This window comes from Elgaria multicarinata, chromosome 8 (genome assembly GCF_023053635.1).
Source record: "Elgaria multicarinata webbii isolate HBS135686 ecotype San Diego chromosome 8, rElgMul1.1.pri, whole genome shotgun sequence".
In the NCBI taxonomy this organism is placed as follows: domain Eukaryota; kingdom Metazoa; phylum Chordata; class Lepidosauria; order Squamata; family Anguidae; genus Elgaria; species Elgaria multicarinata.
The window spans coordinates 5,800,638-5,822,546 of record NC_086178.1 but is presented as its reverse complement, the minus strand read 5'-3'; the positions used below and the strand labels follow the sequence as shown (position 1 = coordinate 5,822,546).

The 21,909-nt window shown below is 48.0% G+C and overlaps 1 protein-coding gene across 1 annotated transcript in view; it reads left to right on the top strand.

The window, feature by feature from the left end:
- NMUR1 (neuromedin U receptor 1) overlaps window positions 1-20,583 on the top strand; it is a 51,837-nt gene extending 31,254 nt beyond the window's left edge. The window contains exons 4-5 of the mRNA XM_063131757.1: window positions 2,608-3,523; window positions 20,183-20,583. Of these exons, the coding sequence (XP_062987827.1) occupies window positions 2,608-3,523; window positions 20,183-20,583 (1,317 nt within the window). The remainder of the gene's footprint in view (window positions 1-2,607; window positions 3,524-20,182) is intronic.
- Window positions 20,584-21,909: the final 1,326 nt, after the last annotated feature.

The window sequence follows — 21,909 nt, the reverse complement described above, 5'->3', positions numbered from 1 at the left end:
TCCTGCAGCTTGAACTGTGAGGAAGAGGGAATTTCACCAGGTGCTGCATGCCTACAAATGACACCTGCTGAAACTCCCTTTCCTACACAACTGTTGAAGCTGCAGGAGCCCTGTCCTCCTTTCTCATATGATCACCCTACACTGTGGTGTGTTGCTGTTGTTTCTTTTTGGGTGGTATGTATGTATGCATTCTGCCAGTTTGGTGAAGACTCGGTTGGCATGATATGTGTTTCCATGTGCGTTTCTCTGAGCATCACCTTTTTTTGCCTTCTATGAAAAGGGTATTTTGTTGTGCTTTATGGGGTAAATATATGATTTGGCGTCTCGGGCTCAGCCCCCACCTTTGCTTTGTACTCAGTTTGTTGGCCAAGTTACTTGTCTCTGAGCCTCATCATAAATCTTCTCTCCCAGACTGACCTAAGCCAAAACTAGCACAGTGTGTTTACAGCAGAAGTCTGCTCCGCACAGTTCCGATTGGCAGGGGACCAATGACGTCACTAACCCAACACAATCGATTTTTAAAAAAGAAAAGAAGAGGAAAAAATATCCATTGCAATCAATCAATGTACATACGGCTTTTTAATTTTTTAAACAAAAAGGCAGACAGCCTGCCTATAGCATAGAGAGTGGGTGGGGGTGGGGTGATAAGACGGATGTATTGTGAAGCTGGGGTAGCCAAGTTTATTTATTTCTTTTATTAATGGTGTGTTTGTTAAAAAGCCATCAAGGTGGTGAGCAAAAACATAAAAAAGTTAAACCTTAACACATTTTTTTTAAAAGAAGTGACATTAAAACTGTAAAACATTAAAACAACTACATAATTTGAAAGGGTACATTAAAAAGATGAGTCTTCACACCTTTTCTAAAAGCCAAGTGCTTAAGAGGGTCTCTCCTGCAGATCTTAAAAACTGGACAGGTTCATAGCAAGACAGATAGCCCCTTAAATAGCAAGGTCTTAAGCTGCTTACGACCTTATAGGTTAAAACCACCAGCTTGAATTGAACCCAAAAGGCAATTGACATCCAACATAGGTCTTTCAGGAATAATATGGTCCCCATACCGTGCAGCGGTTAGCAGCCTATCTGCCACATTTTGCAAATTTGTAAAATTTGCAGATGACACAAAATTGGGTGGGATAGCGAATACCCTGGAAGACAGGAGCAAACTTCAAAGTGATCTTGATCGGCTGGAGAGCTGGGCTGAAAACAACAGAATGAAATTTAATAGGGATAAATGCCAAGTTCTACATCTAGGAAATAGAAACCAAATGCACAGTTACAAGATGGGGGATACTTGGCTCAGCAACGCTACAAGCGAGAAGGATCTTGGAATTGTTGCAGATCACAAGCTGAATAGGAGCCAACAGTGTGATGTGGCTGCAAAAAAAACAAATGCTATTTTAGGCTGCATCCATAGAAGTATAGCTTCCAAATCATGTGAGGTACTGGTTACCCTGTATTCAGCACTGGTTAGGCCTCATCTTGAGTATTGCATCCAGTTCTGGGCACCACACTTCAAGAAGGAGGCAGAGAAGCTTGAGGGGGTTCAGAGAAGGGCAATGAGGATGATGAGGGGTCTGGGGGAAAAGCCCTATAAGAAGAGACTGAAAGAACTGGGCATGTTTAGCCTGGAGAAGAGAAGGCTGAGGGGAGACATGATAGCACTCTTCAAAGACTTAAAAAGTTGTCACACAGAGGAGGGCCAGGATCTCTTCTCGATCCTCCCAGAGTGCAAGACACGGAATAATGGGCTCAAGTTACAGGAAGCCAGATTCCGGCTGGACATCAGGAAAAACTTCCTGACTGTTAGAGCAGTACAACAATTGAACCAATGACCTAGGGAAGTCGTGGTCTCTCCCACCTTAGAATCCTTCAAAAGGCAGCTGCACAACCATCTGTCAGGGATGCTTTAGGGTATTCCTGCATTGAGCAGGGGGTTGGACTCGATGGCCTTGTAGGCCCCTTCCAACTCTGCTATTCGATGATTCTAACTGGGCATGTTTAGCTGGGGGAAGAGAAAGCTCAGGAGAGACATGATAGCACTCTTCAAATACTTAAAAGGTTGTCACACAGAGGAGGGCCAGGATCTCTTCTCGATCCTCCCAGAGTGCAGGACATGGAAGAATGGGCTCAAGTTACAGGAAGTCCGATTCCGGCTGGACATCAGGAAAAACTTCCTGTCTGTTAGAGCAGTATGTCAATGGAAACAATTTCCTAGGGAGGTAGTGGGCTCTCCCACACTAGTGGCCTTCAAGAGGCAGCTGGACAACCACCTGTCAGGGATGCCTTAGGGTGGATTCCTGCATTGAGCAGAGGGTTGGACTCGATGGCCTTAAATGCTCCTTCCAACTCAATTATTTTACAATTCTATGGCTCTTCAAGGGTAGCCCCACATACAGTGCATGCAGTAGTCTAAGCACATTCAAAGCATTGGAGAGAGAGAGAAAAAACACATGCAGGGGTCCTGATTGGGATCTACGTTGGCATCCTGAGGGGCATAGGAGCACGGCCACGGCAAGCAGCAGCAGGGACCCCAGAGGGTTCCCCAAGCCACCCTGTGTTGTGCTGCAGTTCAGACAGTTTGCTAACTGCTCTCCTCTCATTCCAGCCGGTGGCCATGTATTCCTCGGCCAACTGTTCCAACTGGGAATTAAAACTGGCCAGACTGGAGCTGCTCGAGAAGCTGGCCTCCGAGGATCTATGCAACGGCAGCGGCCAGGTCGGGAGGTCGGACTTCTTCGACGCCGAGATCTTCAACATGACCGCAGAGCAGCTCCGCATTAAGTATTTGGGCCCCCGCCGGTCAAGCTTCTTCATCCCCATCTGCACGACGTACCTCCTGATCTTTGCGGTTGGGGCCGTTGGCAACGCCCTGACCTGCCTGGTCATCGTCCGGCACCGTTTCATGCGGACTCCTACCAACTACTATCTGTTCAGCTTGGCCGTCTCAGACCTCCTGGTGCTCCTCTTGGGGATGCCGTTGGAGATCTACGAGATGTGGAGCAACTACCCTTTCCTCCTGGGCGCTGGCGGCTGCTGCTTTAAGACCCTGCTCTTCGAGGCGGTCTGCTTCGCCTCCATCCTCAACGTGACGGCGCTCAGCATGGAGCGGTATATTGCGGTGGTCCACCCGCTCAAGGCGAAGTACGTGGTGACCAAGAACCACGCCAAGAGGGTCATTGTCACCGTCTGGCTCCTGTCGGTGGTCTGCTCCATTCCCAACACCAGCCTGCACGGCATCCAGAACCTCTACGTGCCGGGTTGGGGCGTGGTCCCCGACTCGTCCACCTGCACCCTGGTGAAGTCCCGCTTGATGTACAACCTCATCATTCAGGTCACGACCATCGTCTTCTTCTTCGTGCCCATGGCCATCATCAGCATCTTGTACCTCCTCATCGGCCTGCAGTTGCGGAAGGAGAAGATGCTGGAGGTTCTGGAGGCCAAGTCGGGGAGCAACTGCGATTACCACAACCACCGTCTGCACCAGAAGAAGATCCGTAGGAGGCAGGTGACTAATATGCTATGTAAGTGGAGGGCAAGGGCCCCAAGAAGGGTGGGGTCGTAGACCTGGGCACTTGAGGGTGTCCTAAAGTACGGAAGGGCAGAAGATAGATCTGTAGGTGTTTGGGAGTTCCACAATCCCCTTCCACATGGACAATGGTCAGGAATGCTGGAAGGCATCTTCCAAAACTTCTGAAGATCTACTTTCTGTTCTAAAGGCTGGTCACCAGTACACCTAGGGGGGGACCACATTACACCAGTTTTAAAATCTCTTCACTGGCTGACAATTAGTTTCCGGGCGAAGTATAAAGTGCTGGTTATCACCTTTAAAGCCCTACATGGTTTGGGTCCGGGCAACCATCTGTCAGGGATGCTTTAGGGTGGATTCCTGCATTGAGCAGGAGGTTGGACTCGATGGCCTTGTAGTAGGCCCCTTCCAACTCGACTATTCTATGATTCTACCTGCGGGATCGCCTTCTCCCGTACAATCCGCCCCGCACACTCAGGTCCTCTGGGGAGAACTTACTTCAGTCAGCCAAAACTAGGCTGACAACTGTTACCCAGAGGACCTTCTCTTCTACTGCTCCCAGACTGTGGAATGGCCTGCCGGATGAGATTTGTCAGATTAACAGTCTTTTAGCATTTAAGAAAGCTATAAAGACTGCTCTCTTCTGGAATTTTAGAATGTTTTTAGGATGTTTTAGTAATGTATATTATGTTCTTAATTCAGTTTTATGTATTTTATATTTGCTGTTGTTCCCCGCCTCGATCAAAATGGAGAGGTGGGTAAGAAATTATGATGATGATGACGATGATGATGATGATGAAATATTGCACCTGTGGATACCTCTCTTGGTGCCCCCCAGGCTCCATGTCCCACCTGATTTTTATTTAAGTCTTTTGATAATTAATGATTTATTTATTTTTAATCTGAAAAGCTGACATGCTTCAAAGTGCAGTGCTGCCCTCCCATGCTGTTTTCATTTGGGTTCAATACTGGTTTTGTGTTTTGGAGAGCAAACCCCACCATTGCATTGAAGGTAGTTTTTGCGGGGGAGCAAGTTACTTTTCTAGTAGTCTCCCCAATTTGCCTTCTGGGAAAGGAGTGCTTTGTGATCGTCCGTGCTCACCATTATGGCAGCCATTTTATGAGTGGGCGGAGCCACACCCAAAGGCAGCCATTTTGTGAGAGCATCCGTAACACACCCCGTCCGGAGTGGGTCATTTATGCCTGCTTCCTGAGCTACTTATTCACTTATATAAATTAGATGTCAAGCCCTTTGTTGCTTCTATATATCATAGAATCATAGAATAGCAGAGTTGGAAGGGGCCTACAAGGCCATCGAGTCCAACCCCCTGCTCAATGCAGGAATCCACCCTAAAGCATACCAGACAGATGGTTGTCCAGCTGCCTCTTGAAGGCCTCTAGCGTGGGAGAGCCCACCACCTCCCTAGGTAACTGGGTCCATTGTCATACTGCTCTAACAGTCAGGAAGTTTTTCCTGATGTCCAGCCGGAATCTGGCTTCCTGTAACTTGAGCCCGTTATTCCGTGTCCTGCACTCTGGGAGGATCGAGAAGAGATCCTGGCCCTCCTCTGTGTGACAACCTTTCAAGTATTTGAAGAGTGCTCTCATGTCTCCCCTCAATCTTCTCTTCTCCAGGCTAAACATGCCCAGTTCTTTCAGTCTATCTTCATAGGGCTTTGTTTCCAGACCCCTGATCATCCCGGTTGCCCTCTTCCCGTTCGAATGCCCTCCTCCCATTCTCGCTACCTCCCGTTCGAATGCAGTGAAATTCTTGGTAGCCGCAGTCTGCATTGCTGGATGAGAGAGAAAGGGGCGTACTTAAGAACATAAGAAGAGCCCTGATGCTGGATCAGACCAAGGCTCCATCTAGTCCAGCACTCTGTTCACACAGGGGCCAACCAGCCATCGGCCAGGGACCAACAAGGCAGGACATGGTGCAATAGCACCCTCCCACCCAAGTTCGCCAGCAACTGGTACACACAGGCTTACCGCCTTGAATACTGTAGATAGCACACAACCATCAAAGCTAGAAGCCATTGATAGCTACTTGTGCGATTTTTAACCAGTGTACCCTCTCCTGGCCTAATTTTTCTATCACTTGTTCCGGACTGAACAATTGCCCATTCCCTGCTGAGTTTCTTAGCATGAACACTAGAGAACTTCATAAATGGGTACCGGCGTCCCCCAAATGCCCCTTTGTACTTCTGTACACGAGCATTTTGCAACGTCCGTTCTCTGAGCTATTGTTTTGGCCTCCTTTGTCCACTCTCAGAACATTCACCGATCCTTTGATTCACCACACTCTTCATCTTTCCGTCTTGCATAACTGCATTCCCCCTTTTTTTAAAATCATTATATTCAGAATATGACATTTGAATTTTTGCGGACTTGCAATTTCATTTTTAACAAGGATGAGAGTGGTAAGAATGATAAATGAGTCTTCCGGAGAAGTGGACATGACCGTAGATGTTCCACGGCGTGATTGATGAGAGATAACTTTGGGGCACTGCTCAGGATAATACCCGGTGGGGGTGGGGGTGGGGGTGGGTCTCTCAGCCCCACTTCTTGCCTGTCTATGAGATGATAGTGGAATAAACTATAGCTCCAGTTATTGGGCCGTATAGAAATTAGGGCTGTGCTCCGCTTCTCCTCGGACTGGAGAAGCAGAAGCGGATCGGGGTGCTTTGCCTCCCCTTAAGGCGTAGGCAAAGAGGATCGGGGGAGTAGTGGAGCGGATCGAGGTGAAGGCGGATCCTTCGCCTCGATCCGGAGCTCCACAAAAAAGGTAAGGGGGGTTTACTTGGCCCTGCTGCTGCCGCCGCTGCCTATATGGTGACGGCGGCAGAGCCAGGTAAGGAGGGAGGGGGGTCTTACCTGGTCTGTCGCAGCCCGTCACCGGCTTCACTAGAGCCCACGGCTCAACCCGGAAGTGTAGGCCGCAAGTGGGGCCTACAGTTCCTGGTTGAGCCGCGGGCTCTAGTGAAGCTGACGACGGGCCGGGACGGACACAGGTAAGGGGGAGGAGGGAGGGGGGCCTTACCTGGTCTGTCGCAGCCCGTCGCCAGCTTCACTAGAGCCCACGGCTCAACCCGGAAGTGTAGGCCGCAAGTGGGGCCTACAGTTCCTGGTTGAGCCGTGGGCTCTAGTGAAGCTGACGACGGGCTGGGACAGACGCAGCTAAGGGGGAAGAGGGAGGGGGGGCTTACCTGGCGCTGCCCCCCGCTGCTGCGGAGCTCCGATTCGGAGCCGGAGCCCCGCAGTGGAGCGGAGCCTAGGCGGATCAAGGTGGGGCGGAGCGGGCCCTATCCGCAATTTGCGGATCGGGAGTGGAGCAGAGCGGGGGGGGTCCATGCACAGCCCTAATAGAAATGCAATCAATCAGTAAACAAACAAACACAATGGAGTGTCCCCAGTTTGGACAGATGGTGCAGGAGAATATCACGGTTGATGGTATCTAAGGCCACTAAGAGAAATCCAGGGGGTCACGAGAGGACTAGAGCCCAGGGGGATCAGGCGGCAAAAGGCATCAACCATGTTTCAAAGATAGGTTTGTTGCAAATGAGGAATGCAGTATTATATAAAAATAAAACTTTTATTGCCTCAAACAAACATAGCTTCTAACTAACTTCTCTCCAGCCCTGACTGACTCCTGAGAGTGCTGAGTCACTGACTGCTGTGTCACCTCCTGATTGGGCGAGTATTCCTTCAATCAAAGTCTGTGTCCCTGACTTCCTCTTCCATCTAACTTCCTGTGTGTCTCACTTAGTTCTGCCTATTGATACAAACCAGGCCAGGCACCCAGGCCAGTGCAAAAGAAGCAGCCAAGACTCCAAAGGGCCAAAGCCGGCAAAGTGTTCTAATATGGCCCGGTGGTCGGGTTCCGGAGCAGACAGACAAAAGGAGGAAATGCATCCCCAAAACAAAAAGTCCTGGGAACACAGATTTGCGTAAAATGTTTGTTATTTTATATGCATCGATGCAAATGTAGGGGGAAATTACTATAATTTCAATGGAAATGCAACACATCTCATCCGAATAAAGGCCGTGTCCTGGCGACTTCCGTACCAGCTCAGTCTGCTGCCCAAGTGGTCTTGATGGGACACTTCGAGACCCTTTCCTTCCCCTCCCTTCGTTTGGTTCTTTATCTTTAAATTGGGCTAGAGCTGGACAGCCATTCTACAAGAGGACGCTTCCAAGTACAGGACGGTCCTCTGACTTCCCTTCAAATAGAAGGATGTGCGAATTGGCAAAAACTGAGTTGGCCGAATTTCTCCAAATTCCATCTCAAAGCTCATTCCGATCTCCTTTAGATGAACGTTTTATTGCAAGCTCGTTCCTGGGCACTCACGGATTTTCCCGGCGAAGTACGTTGTCTGCCTCCCGCACTCCTCCTGCCCCTTCTAGCCTTCTTCACACCACGAAGAAACACCCCAGTAAGTCTGATTAATTTTAAAGACAGAAGTTCCGACTATCTCCTGCTGTGTGCAGGAGAAGCAGCGGGATCAAAATGGCCCCCTGAATGGGCCACGGGCGCATTGTTTACTTTCTCTTTCAAAAGAGGAAGTAATGAGGGACAAACGCGTGGGCAGAGAAGTGATGGACAAACGCGATTTTCCCCATGTGATGGGCACGTGGCCAGCCTGACGGACAAAGATGAGATGGGCCAGAGGCAGGTGACATGATCCAACCCAGGTAGATGGTCAGGTAGGGAATCTGAGCAGCTACTCAAGTAACAAGTTTATTATTTAATTTATTATTTATCAAAACATCCCATCACATGGATCACAGGGTGTCCGTCCCATATCCATCCTTCACCTGCAGCCATTTTTCTCATCCTGGGTGGAATCTGGTATAAGCTGAGGATTTGAGAAACACCTCAATTCTGGGGGTGGAGTTAGGATTATGGGCTACTGACAGAAAACCACAAGGTTCTATCTCTCATAGCTCTGGAGACGTCTTTGCGGTGGAGGTGGGGAGCCAAGCACTCCATTGTTCAGGATCTAGGATCATGGGGCGGAATCCACTGGACGCTGTCCTGTTTGGCTCCCATTCACTACAGTGGGACTTTGCAAAATTAAATGTTGGTGAATGGCCTGGGGGATGAGGTGGCAGAGGCTAGTGGAATTGTAAAGGCCAGATTACGGCATCGGCTAACTGGGCTGCACTCCAAGGCCCTCCCACCTAAGGCAGGGGTGCAGATGGCTTCAAAAGGGGGTTGGATAAATTCCTGGAGGCAAAGGATATCAATGGCTGCTAGCCCTGATGGTTGTGTGCTATCTCCAGTATTTGAGGCAGTGAGCCTGTGTGCACCAGTTGCTGGGGAACATGGGCGGGATGGGGATGGTGCACCATGTCCTGCTTGTTCATCCCTGGCCGATGGCTGGTTGGCTGCTGTGTGAACAGAGTGCTGAACTAGATGGACCCTTGGTCTGATCCAGCATCAGGGCACTTCTTATTAGGGCTGTGCTCCGCTTCTCCTCGGACTGGAGAAGCAGAAGCGGATCGGGGTGCTTCGCCTCCCCTTAGGTGAAGAGGATCGGGGGAGCAGCGGAGCGTTGCGGAGTGGATCCTTCGCCTCAATCCGGAGCTCCGCAAAAAAGGTAAGGGGGGGTTACTCGGCCCTGCCGCTGCTGTCGCCGCCCGTGCAGTGACGGCAGCAGAGCCAGGTAAAAGGGCAAGGGGGAGAGTCTTACCTGCATCCATCCGCAGTCCCCAGGCTCCTTCAACTGAGCCTGAGGACTCAGCCTGGTCTTCCTGTTTGAGTCCTCGGGCTCAGTTGAAGCAGCTGCGGGACCGCGGACAGACACAGGTAAGGGGGAGGAGGGATGGGGGGGTTACCTGCATCTGTCGCAGCCTGTCGCTGGCTTCACTAGAGCCCGCGTCTCAACCCGGAAGTGTAGGCCGCAAGCGGGGCCTACAGTTCCTGGTTGAGCTGCGGGCTCTAGTGAAGCTGGCGACAGGCCGGGCTGGACGCAGGTAAGGGGGAGGAGGAAGGGGGCCTTAACTGGCGCCACCACCCCACCGCTGCGGAGCTCCGATTTGGAACCGGAGCTCTGCAGCGGAGCGGAGTGGACCCTAGGAGGATCAAGGCGGGGCAGAGCGGGCCCGATTTGCAATTTGCTAATCTGGAAGTGAAGAGGATCGGGGGGTCCATGCACAGCCCTACTTCTTATGTTAAAGTGAGGTCAAATGTGACCCACCTGCAATCCCAGTCCAGCCCTCTGGGGTTCCCCTGATGGCCACGCCTCCTTCCCATGGCCCCACCTGGACTCTGATTGCAGCTCCCAGACCTCAATGCCTTTTTCTTGAAACTCTCCAATTAGAACAAAGATTCAATGGCTGAGACGCCCGAAATACTGTCAAACAACCCTCTTATTCTAGGAGAATGCATGGAGCAGCCTTCCCCAGCCTGGTGCCCTCTCACTGTGTTGGGCTACAACTCCCATCTTCCCCAATGGCATGCGGATCAGGGGATGATGGGAGTTTCAGTCCAACACATTTGTAGAGCACCAGGTTGGACCGGGCGGATATAGAGTGTAAAATGGCACACATTTGGGGTGGGGTGGGGTGGGGTGGGGTGGGGCATGACATCAGGACTCCAGCTGGGCATCAGGAAAAACTTCCTGACTGTTAGAGCAGTACGACAATGGAACCAGTTACCTAGGGAGGTTGTGGGCTCTCCCACCCTAGAGGCCTTCAAGAGGCAGCTGGACAACCATCTGTCAGGGATGTTTTAGGGTGGATTCCTGCATTGAGCAGGGGGTTGGACTCGATGGCCTTGTAGGCCCCTTCCAACTCTGCTATTCTATGATTCTCTGAAATACTTGAAAAGTTGTCACATAGAGGAGGGCCAGGATCTCTTCTCGATCCTCCCAGAGTGCAGGACACGGAATAACGGGCTCAAGTGACAGGAAGCCAGATTCCAGCTGGTTGGACCGGGCGGATATAGAGTGTAAAATGGCACACATTTGGGGTGGGGTGGGGTGGAGTGGGGCATGACATCAGGACTCCAGCTGGGCATCAGGAAAAACTTCCTGACTGTTAGAGCAGTACGACAATGGAATCAGTTACCTAGGGAGGTTGTGGGCTCTCCCACACTAGAGGCCTTCAAGAGGCAGCTGGACAGCCACCTGTCAGGGATGCTTTGAGGTGGATTCCTGCATTGAGCAGAGGGTTGGACTTAGGATTGCCATACATCCCGGAAAACCAGTAATGTCACGGTTTCCAAACATTTCCAAAATGTCCCGGCCAGTCAGTCAAGAATCCCGGATTACTGTTCCAGCCCTTAGACCTTTACATATTGCTCAGGGTTTTTTTAAAAAAAAAATCCTAGTGCCCCCCCCCCCCCCAAAAAACCCCAATTGTCCCAGTTTTGTGGATTCAGCATATGGCAACTCTAGTTGGACTTGATGGCCTTATAGGCCCCTTCGAACTCTACTATTCTACGATTCTATGAGATTTATATTTTCTGTCCCTCCTTAGAGGCATTTATGACCTGCTGGCCCAAATTCAAATGCAGCCCTGCTTTTAAAAAAGTATTTTTGTGTGACTATCTGTGCCAGAATGTGTGTGTATTGGTGGGTGGGGAGGAGAGAGTTCAATGGGATACTCAAATATACCTCCCACTGAAAGCAATAAATTTCAGATGACCAGCATTGTAACTTTGATGTAGATTCGGGTGTTAACCCTGTTCCCCCCACCCCCATCCGAGTGTCCTCATCCAGGAAGTGATACAAGTATTGCGTCCAGTTCTGGGCTCCACAATTCAAGAAGGACTCAGACAAGCTGGAGCGTGTTCAGAGGAGGGCAACCAGGATGATCAGGGGTCTGGAAACAAAGCCCTATGCAGAGAGACTGAAAGAACTGGGCCTGTTTAGCCTGGAGAAGAGAAGATGGAGGGGAGACATGAGAGCACTCTTCAAATACTTAAAAGGTTGTCACACAGAGGAGGGCCAGGATCTCTTCTCGATCCTCCCAGAGTGCAGGACACGGAATAATGGGCTGAAGTTAAAGGAAGCCAGATTCCAGCTGGACATCAGGAAAAACTTCCTGACTGTTCGAGCAGTACGACAATGGAATCAGTTACCTAGGCAGGTTGTGGGCTCTCCCACACTAGAGTCATTCAAGAGGCAGCTGGACAACCATTTGTCAGGGATGCTTTAGGGTGGATTCCTGCATTGAGCAGGGGGTTGGACTCGATGGCCTTGTAGGGCCATTCCAACTCTGCTATTCTATGATTCTAAGTGCAGAAGTCTGTTTAAGCGCGTGCATCTCCTTCCGTGGATTGGGGCTCAAACATGTAGGCAGGGAAGATTACATTTTAAAAAAAGTTCAATCAGTACAGCTGTCTTGTTTATTTCCCACTGTGAGCCTCCAGGATCCGATGGATTAAAAATGCAGATAGAGAGATAATGAAGTTCCGATTGGGCCGTAATTGTGCCGAGACTGGCTTGCTGCAGCTGGTCGTTAACGAGCTGTGAGCACCATTAATTGATCCAGGAAGATGGCAAAGGGGAGGAAGGGGATATTAGGGCAGGGCTAACTAGCTGGCACGAGCTAATCAAAAAGCAAAAATCCGTTTCGCCTGGCAGCAGATGCTTGTTAATCTCCCGCGGGTGCAAAAGGGTCGTGGGTCTGATTACTTCATAAATGGAAGAACATTTCATTTTGCTCACCAGTGTGGCATAGACACAGCAGCTGCCAGGTGTGCGCTGCGCTTCTGTACAGATTTAATCTCTTGTGGGACGCATTCCCGGGGAAAAGATCTCCCCATCCCCACCCCGAAGCCTGGGCTAATGCACGCCCCGGTGCACCCTCGTTCTAAAGGCATGAATGCCGGCCTTGTCCAGTTGGCCAATCTGAAAGACTGCTCATTGGTTTTACGGCAAAGCCTATTCTGTGCTCCCCCCCACTACCTATATTTGGAATATGAAAAAGCTCCGTGCCTGCTTTCATTCTCGCGGGTTCTCGTTTCTATCATTGAAGCCTTAAAAAAAAAAGATTACTTAACCTTTGGAATCTCCGAGCTTGCTAAACTTGACATATCATAGGGGAAAATAAGTAGCCCTTTGTAACATACCTGTTCAAATACTATGACTGTGACATTGCAGGGGCCAACCAATCAGCAAGCAACTTGCCTGTTTAAATACTAAATTTTGCTGCCGGAGTTTTCTTTCTACCCTCACATTGTTGAAGGCACTGCTTCACTCCAAATGGATCAAAACTGATCCAAGGTGGGAAGCTGTGAACGTATATCACAGGGGCCAACCAATCAGCTTGTAACATACCTGTTCAAATACTCACTGCTCAATGTCATCACATTACTGAAGGTCCTGTTTCACTCTGAATGGAATGAAATGTGATCCAGGGAGGGGAGGGGAGGGAAGGTCTGACTGCAAAGTCACAGAGGCCAACCAATCAGTAAGATGCCTTTTTAATAATGTGCTGCTTTTAATAATGTATTAGTTTTAAATGTTTTAATTAGTTATATTTTATGGTGTTTGCATTTGTGTTGTACCCTGCTTTGATCCAGAGGGAAAAGCGGGTAACAAATAATTATTTATTTATTTATTATTATTATTATTATTATTATTATTATTATTATTATTATTGTGCACAGCCAGCACCTGTTGTGAAGTGCTATTGCATAGGGTGACGATATGAAATGAAGGACGTGGTTCCTGTATCTTTAACAGTCGTATAGAAACTTCAATTTCAGCAGGGGTCATTTGTATGCATGCAGCACCTGGTGAAATTCCCTTTTCATCACAACAGTTTAAAGTTGCAGGACTGCAGGAGCTAAACTAGAGTGACCAGATACAAAAGAGGGCAGGGCTCCTGTAGCTTTAACTGTTGTGATGAAGAGGAAATTTCCCCAGGTTCTCCATATATACAAATGACGCCTGCTGAAATTCCCTTTTCAATACAACTGTTAAAGATACAGGAGCCCGGTCCTCCTTTTCATATGGTCACCCTACCCTAATTATTACACTCATGTCCTGCCTGTGGGTTTCCCACAGGCATCTGGTTGGCTACTCTGGGAACAGTATGCTGAACTCAATAGACCTTTGTTGTGATCCAGCAAAGCTTTTCTTACGGTTTTACCGGAGAAAGGAAATTGTTGATTTCACCAGCCATGGTGAGTTTGCTTCCAGACCAATTCCACTGCTCAAATAATGTAGCGGAACCTTATCTCTGAAAGACAGATGAGCAGGTTAGTTGGAATCCAGGTAAAACGAGAGATTACTGTCAAGCAGAAGGACGCAGGCTTATTTCTGCCTTTCAGCCAGAAAGCGGATGGCACAAGCATCTCATGAGTTCCACTTTTAGCATGAAATGAGTGCTAGGAGTGCTCCATGACTTGTTTTCATGGGCTAAAAGGTGGTCTGGGGGGAGGAGAGAAAGGAGGACTTTGCTATTTATTTATTTTAAAGGCTGTGGTGCCTTCTCAAGTGCTTAGAAGGAAAGACAGCTACTTGACGGATCTGATGAAAAGAATTAGCCAAGAAACCAACAGGCACTTTATTTATTTATTTATTTATTGCACTTATATACCGCTCCCATAGCCAGGACTCTCTGGGCGGTTTACAGAAATTCTAAAATTGAGGTAAAAACAAGTATACAAAATTTAAAACTCTAAAACACAGAACATACACACATAAAGCATTTAAAAACCGTTAAAAAACTAAACATGTGGGTGATTAAGATGTGCCGCCATATGTCTGGGCAAAGAGGAAAGTCTTAACCTGGCGCCGGAAAGATAGCAGCGTTGGTGCCAGGCGAGCCTCGTCTGGGAGATTGTTCCATAGTCTGGGGGCCACCACCGAAAAGGCCCTGTCCCTCGTTGCCACACTCCGAGCCTCTCTCGGAGTAGGCACTCGGAGGAGGACCTTAGATGTTGAGCGTAGTGACCGGGTATATTCACGTCGGGAGAGGCGTTCCGTCAGGTATTGTGGTCCCAAGCCGTGTAAGGCTTTATAGGTCAAAACCAGCACCTTGAATTGGGCTCGGAAACATACAGGCAGCCAGGCACTTGGTGAGGAATGAGCTGTAGCAAAGCTTGTAAGACAGCTAGCCCTTGATTCAAGCCAGAAGATCATCTTTCCCTGCAACTGTGTGGAAAAATACAGAAAAAGTGGAGGGAAAACACCGGGGGGGGGGGGGGGAGAGTTATAAATGGAAGACAGCAGAAGAACCTTCCAGACAAGACTTTTCGTGAGCAATAACATTGCCCCGTTTGTGGAATTTTACAGGGGGTGTGTGTGTTCCAGATGATATCATCTTCCATTTTTAGCCCACCCGTGTTTTCCCTCTGCGGCTTCTGCAGTTCTTACTAGGAAAAAATAACTAGGAAGAAAAGATGGAATAGCTGTTAGCGCCGGGAGCCCTCCGTCTTGGATCACCTTGTGTCTTGATCCCCTGTAAAATTTGGTGCTTGAGGCAGGGAAATGGCACAGTAAAAGCCTCACCTGGAAGCACAAAGAGATATAGACCTGGGGGGCTGTCTAGGCATTTTAAAAAACCCGCTGTAGTTGCGCAGTGGCGCTGCATTGGTTATACAACGCAACAGCCCCCTCACAGCCACCATGGGGCTTTCCCGTGAAGCTGCGGATTTTAAAAGTTGGGGACGTACCCCAACTTTTTATGCTGGAGCGAGGTGAACACAGCCGTTCCACTGTCTGACCTCGCGTTGAGGCGGAGGCATTTCCGAGTGGAAGGTGACCCCCGATTGATCGCCAGAGGCCCAGGCAGGGGGGCAGGAGGCGGACCCCACAAGCTGGAAAGCCTGCACTGCCTTCTGTGTCAGGATTAGCTGCTGCCGCCACCCCACAGCAGCAAAGTTGCGGGGTTTTCTCAAAAGCGGTGGCAACCCAGTACTGTGAAGTCAGCCTCCTGGTCCGCACGTTGCACTAATCCACAGTTTAATTAACCCATGGGTCGTTGAATTGTCGGATTGTTGTGTTGCGTGAACCCAGCCTCCCTAACAAACCGTGGTTTGCTAAACACAAACAACCCAGAAAGAGAATCCTTGGTGCATTGTTATGTTGTGAATTGTTTAAACCATGGATTGTCATTAGATGTCAACGCAGAACCGTGGGTTGTTTAGATTACAGAGGCGGCAGGCAAGAGTAGTAAAAAAAAAACCAACCACCTGCTCTACATACCAGTAATACAGCATCACAAATGTATTTGGTGTACTGGGAGTGAGCAGACAACAGTCAGGAGGGAAACAAACAACCCGGGAATTGAGAAAACAAACCAGGCTTTGTTCAGTCATCAGCCAGACATACCCTGGGAAGAGCAACAAACCATGGGTTAAATAAACCATGGGTTAGTATGTGTGAACCAGGTCACAGTGTCCCTTTAACACATATCAACCACTTTTTTGTCTTCACAGGCAGAAGAGGTTTTTGCGTTTCCCCTTTTGCTCTTTCAGTTATGCCTATGAGCAGAGTGGAGGGTCTAACAGCATTGTAAACCCACCCTAGTTGTTCCCCTGGGGTTGCCAGTCTTCATTCACTCACTTTTTAAAGGGGGCACTACATGGCGTTATCATCAAATTGTTCTCCTGCAATTTCCCCATCTTCGTTCTGTTTCTTTTGAGAGCTCATAAACGCTGACCTTTTGGGGAAGGCATATAACGGACTCTGCAGGCGTAGATAGCCATCGTGCGATTCCTCGGCTTATTTGGAGGGGGTAGTTTGATGGCGTACACGGCAGTGAGGGTTGAGTGGTTCAGTCCTATTGCTGAATCTTTTCACTTTGTTACACTGTTTACAGCCAGCCAGTGACATTTAGCCCACATGAATAGCAACCATTGACAGATTTATCCTCTGTGAATTTCTCTAAACCTCTTTTAAAGCCGCTGAAGCTACTGGCCATTGCTGTATTTTATGGGAGTAGATTAAATACATTCTTGGTGTGTTGTCTGTCCTGAATCTGCTGCTCATTCATTGCATGACTAGCAGAATACTGAGAAGAACAAGCTAATTGGAAGGGCAGGGTCAAGGCTGGGCAGAGGGGTGGGCAGTTGGCATGGGCCTACGATTTTGAGGGGACCTATTCTGAGTCCCCTTGGGCAAAGTTGCTTGATTTTTCTGTTGTTGATGATGAATTTGCCCACAGAAAAGCACATAAAGTAGGGTGACCATATGAAAAGGAGGACAGGGCTCCTGTCTCTTTAACAGTTGTATTGAAAAGGGAATTTCAGCAGGTGTCATTTGTATATACGGGGAACCTGATGAAATGCCCTCTTCATCACCACAGTTAAAGCTGCAGGAGCTATACTAGAGTGACCAGATTTAAAAGAGGGCAGGGCACCTGCAGCTTTAACTGTTGTGATGAAGAAGAAATTTCACCAGGTTCCCCATATATACAAATGACACCTGCTGAAATTCCCTTTTCAATGCAACTGTTAAAGCTACAGGAGCCCTGTCCTCCTTTTCATAGGGTCACCCTATTTTAGTGGCTGGATTGAGGCCAGGGTGAAGACGCTGACAACACTAACCCAGAAGACTGATCAAGCATCTGTCAAAGGACTTTAGATATTCACTGACTTAATTGATTGATGGATGCCCTCTTTTAAATCTGGTCACTCTAGTATAGCTCCTGCAGCTTTAACTGTTGTGATGAAGAGGGAATTTCACCAGGTTCTCCATATATACAAATGACATCTGCTGAAACTTCCTTTTCAACACAACTGCTAAAGATACAGGAGCCCTGTCCTCCTTTTCATATGGTCACCCTACGTAAAGCATTTGTGAATGTGAAGAAGTGATGTCTTATATACAACTTGAATAAAAGTGCTTGCCGTTACCTTTTTTTAAATAAATCTTTCTAGTTCATAGGTATTTAGAACTGATTAAAAATACTTAATGAGCAGTTTGAAATGGGGACTACATTTCCCATCTGGCCCGGGCCTACTACCAGCTTGGCCTGGCCCTGGGCAGGTCCAGCCCTACCATTAGGCAGAGAGTGAGCTGGTTGCCTCAGGTGGCAGATAGTGGGATTCATGGTTTAATTTGCTTTTTTACTCTGTACATTTATTGTTTTACATTGTGTAATTCTAGACATTAAAATGGTAGTGCACACGTTCGTAACTTCGAGGCTCGACTTCTGCAATGCGCTCTATATAGGGCTACCTTTGTGCCTAGTCCGGAAACTTCAACTAGTTCAAATATGGCAACCAGGCTGGTCACCGGTACACCTACGGGTGACCATATTACACCAACTTTAAAATCACTTCACCGGCTGCCAATTAGTTTCCGGGTGAAGCATAAAGTGTTGGTTATTACCTTTAAAGCCCTACATGGTTTGGGTCCAGGACCTTCTCTTCTGCCGCTCCCAGACTGTGGAATGGCCTGCTGGAGGAGATAAGTCAACAACTCTCTCTCCGAGTTTAAGACAACTGTAAAGACTACTCTCTTCTGGCAGGCCTACCCTGATGAATTTTAAACCTAAGAATTTTAAGATGTTGCGATCGTTATTTTAATATTGCATTGGTTTTATAAGCTCTTTTAACTAGCTTTATGTATTATATTGCATTTAGTGTTTATTTATTTCTTTATTACTTTATTAAATTCATATATCGCCCTATAGCCAAAGCTCTCTGGGCGGTTTACAAAAGTTAAAAACAGTGAACATTAAAAATATATACAGAATTTAAAACCATCAAACATATATAAAAACAACAGTAGAAAACAGTATCCATTTTAAACAACAACAGTTCTGGGGTCCATTAAAAAACAAACAAACTTTGCATATGTTGTGAAATGCTGTTAAATGCCTGGGAGAAGAGAAAGGTCTTGACCTGGGGCCGAAAAGATGACAATGTTGGCGCCAGGCGAGCCTCATTGGGGAGATCATTCCAAAATTGGGGGGCCACCACTGAAAAGGCCCTCTCCCTTGTTGCTTCCCCGCCTCGATCCAGAGGGAGGAGCGAGTAAGAAATTTATTAATATTAATATTATTAATATATTGTTATATTATTATTAATATATTAAATTATTAATATATTAATCTTATTATATTAATTTATTATTAATAAAAAATTAATGCATTAATAATAATATATTATTAATATATTAATATTTTTAATATTTTTATTTTAGTTTTTTTAAAAATATATATATATATTATTTTTATTCTTATTTTTATTATTTTTATTATTTTATTTTTGGTTTGTTTTTGTTTTTTTGGTTTTTATTTTAATTTTTATTTTTTTATCACTTGTATGCCGCCCTGAGATCCTATTGATATAGGGCGGGTGTAACAGTCCGGGGCGTGGGCAGCTGGGAGCAAAGAGCAAAGGTGTACAGAGACTAACACACACAAGCTGTCTGGGATAGACCGGTTTACTTGTACAACCATGACGTGGCAAGAGCAAGAGGCAAGGGCAATGTTCCGGGGGCAACCCGGTGGCGGAGACCAGAGTCCAACAGGGCCAGCGGTTGTAGCAAGTCCAGGGTCAAACAAGGTTTCAAAAGCAAGGTCCAACCTGAGTCCAGGCAGGGCCAGAAGCAAGGACATGGTCCAGGGTGCAGTCCAAGGTCCGAACAAACAAGGCAGGGCAGAGGCAAGAGCAGTAGCGTAGTCCAGAGAGCAGTCCGAGGTCAGGAACAAACAAGGCCCATGGGAACAGGAGCCAAGCACCACAGAAACGGTGTTGATGTGGCAAAAGCTGGAGCTACAATGTTGGTCTTAAATAGCCCTGACTCTAGCTGCTCCCAGGTGCACTGAATTCATAGAATCATAGAATCATAGAATAGCAGAGTTGGAAGGGGCCTACAAGGCCATCGAGTCCAACCCCCTGCTCAATGCAGGAATCCACCCTAAAGCATCCCTGACAGAGGGTTGACCAGCTGCCTCTTGAAGGCCTCTAGTGTGGGAGAGCCCACAACCTCCCTAGGTCACTGATTCCATTGTCATACTGCTCTAACAGTCAGGAAGTTTTTCCTGATGCCCAGCTGGAATCTGGCTTCCTTTAACTTGAGCCCGTTATTCCGTGTCCTGCACTCTGGGAGGATCGAGAAGAGATCCTGGCCCTCCTCTGCGTGGCAACCTTTTAAGTATTTGAAGAGTGCTCTCATGTCTGCCCTCAATCTTCTCTTCTCCAGGCTAAACATGCCCAGTTCTTTCAGTCTCTCCTCATAGGGCTTTGTTTCCAGACGCTTGATCATCCTGGTTGCCCTCCTCTGAACCCGCTCCAGCTTGTCTGCGTCCTTCTTGAATTGTGGCACCCAGAACTGGACGCAATACTCTAGATGAGACCTAACCAGGGCCGAATAGAGAGGAACCAGTACCTCACGTGATTTGGAAGCTATACTTCTATTAATGCAGCCCCAAATAGCATTTGCCTTTCTTGCAGCCGTATCGCACTGTTGTCTCATATTCCGCTTGCGATCTACAACAATTCCAGGATCCTTCTCATTTTAACCCACCATGAACTGCTGCTGGCCAGGGCTCGTGTTCTGCCAGCACTCTGCAGCGGAGCAGCCCTTTGAGCGCGGACCTGGGTCCTGTAAGCACTCCGCACTCGTACCGATCCTGACAGCGGGTTACAAATGTTTTAATAAATAAAAATAAATAAGTAAACGTCATAATGCTGCAGAAGAAGCTTGGTTTGTAACCCCCGTTTTCTGTCCCTGCCTTCTAGTTGTGCTGGTGGTTGTGTTTGGGATCTGCTGGGCACCCTTCCACACGGACCGGCTGGTCTGGAGCTTCATCACCCACTGGACTGACTCCATGTTGCACATGTTCCAGTACGTCCACATCATCTCGGGCGTCTTTTTCTACCTGAGCTCTGCCGCTAACCCCATCCTCTACAACCTGATGTCCACGCGCTTCCGGGAGATGTTCAAGGAGGTGATGTGCCGCCGGCGCTTCCAGAAGCTGGGATCCCACAAGCACTCGCCCAGCAGCACCCGCGCCACCATGCGCAGCACAGTCTCGGAGCACATCGCCGGGGGCAACGGGCAACCGCTTTCTGACATGGAGGAGTATGAGATGGACCCGGAGGGGGAGAATGCAGAGCAGCGGAAGGCCCCGTTCCTCTGAGGGCCGTGCCCAACTGGCCAGACTCACAGGGCAGCGGGTCATTTTTGCTTATGCTGGATGTCACTGTTTAAATAATAATAAAAAATAACATTGTAAAAAAACAGTGATGAAGATGGCCTTATCCTGCCTTCATTCCCAGTTGCTTTTGACACCTGATGAAGCCTCACCCTCAGGAACTCGCCACTCTTATGAACTAAGGGGTACAACTGAATGTCTGCATTGGTCTGCCGTTGCAAAAGCGGGGAGGGGAGGGGGCGGACCTGGAAGTCTCATTCCTGGACTCCCTAACTGCAGGCATAATCTTTTGCACTTTGCAAATGATTAGTTTTGGTACCTCCTTCAAAATGGCTGCTGTAAGAAGGGTGGGGCTTGTTGTTGCCTTTAGGGTGACCACATGGAAAGGAGGACAGGGCTCCTGTATCTCTAACAGTTGCATAGAAAAAGGAATTTCAGCAGGTGTCTTTGGTACACATGCAGCACCTAGTCATTGTATGCATGCAGCACTATGCTCAACGTCTAAGGTCCTTCTTTGGGTGCCTGCTCTGAGGGAAGCTCAGAGGATGGCAACAAGGGAGAGGGCCTTCTCAGTGGTGGCCCCTCAATTATGGACCAATCTCCCCAACAAGGCTTGCCTGGCGCCAACATTGTTATCTTTTCGGCGCCAGGACAAGACTTTTCACCCAGCCGTTTAACAGCATGTGCTGAATTTCTTTCTTAACTGACCCCAGAATAGTTGTTTTTAAATGGATATTGTTTGTTTTTATGTTTTTTATGGTTTAAAATTTTGTATATTTGTTTTTAATGTTCACTGTTTTTAATCTTTGTAAACCGCCCAGAGAGCTTTGGCTATGGGGCGGTATATAAATGTAATAAATAAATAAATAGTGAAATTCCCTCTTCATCACAACAGTTCAAGCTGCAGGAGCTATACTAGAGAGACCAGATACAAAAGAGGGCAGGGCTCCTGCAGCTTGAACTGTTGTGATGAAGAGGGAATGTCACCAGGTGCTGCATGCCTACCAACGACACCTGCTGAAATTCCCTTTTCAATGCAGCTGTTAAAGATACAGGAGCCTTGTCCTCCTTTCCATATGGTCACCCTAGTTGCCGTGAAACTCATGAAGTCTGGCAAAGATGACAAGGTGTATGGTGGGAGTTTCTGGATGTCATGCCTTCCCCAACCGCCATCTCCCACTTGGGATTGAATTTTTGTTCACACTTAACACTAAGCCATGGTGTGGTTTCTTGAAATTTGGCTTGTCATTGTGTCTGAACCCATCCTTTCAAACAAACCATGATTTGTTAAACAGCCATAAACTATATATG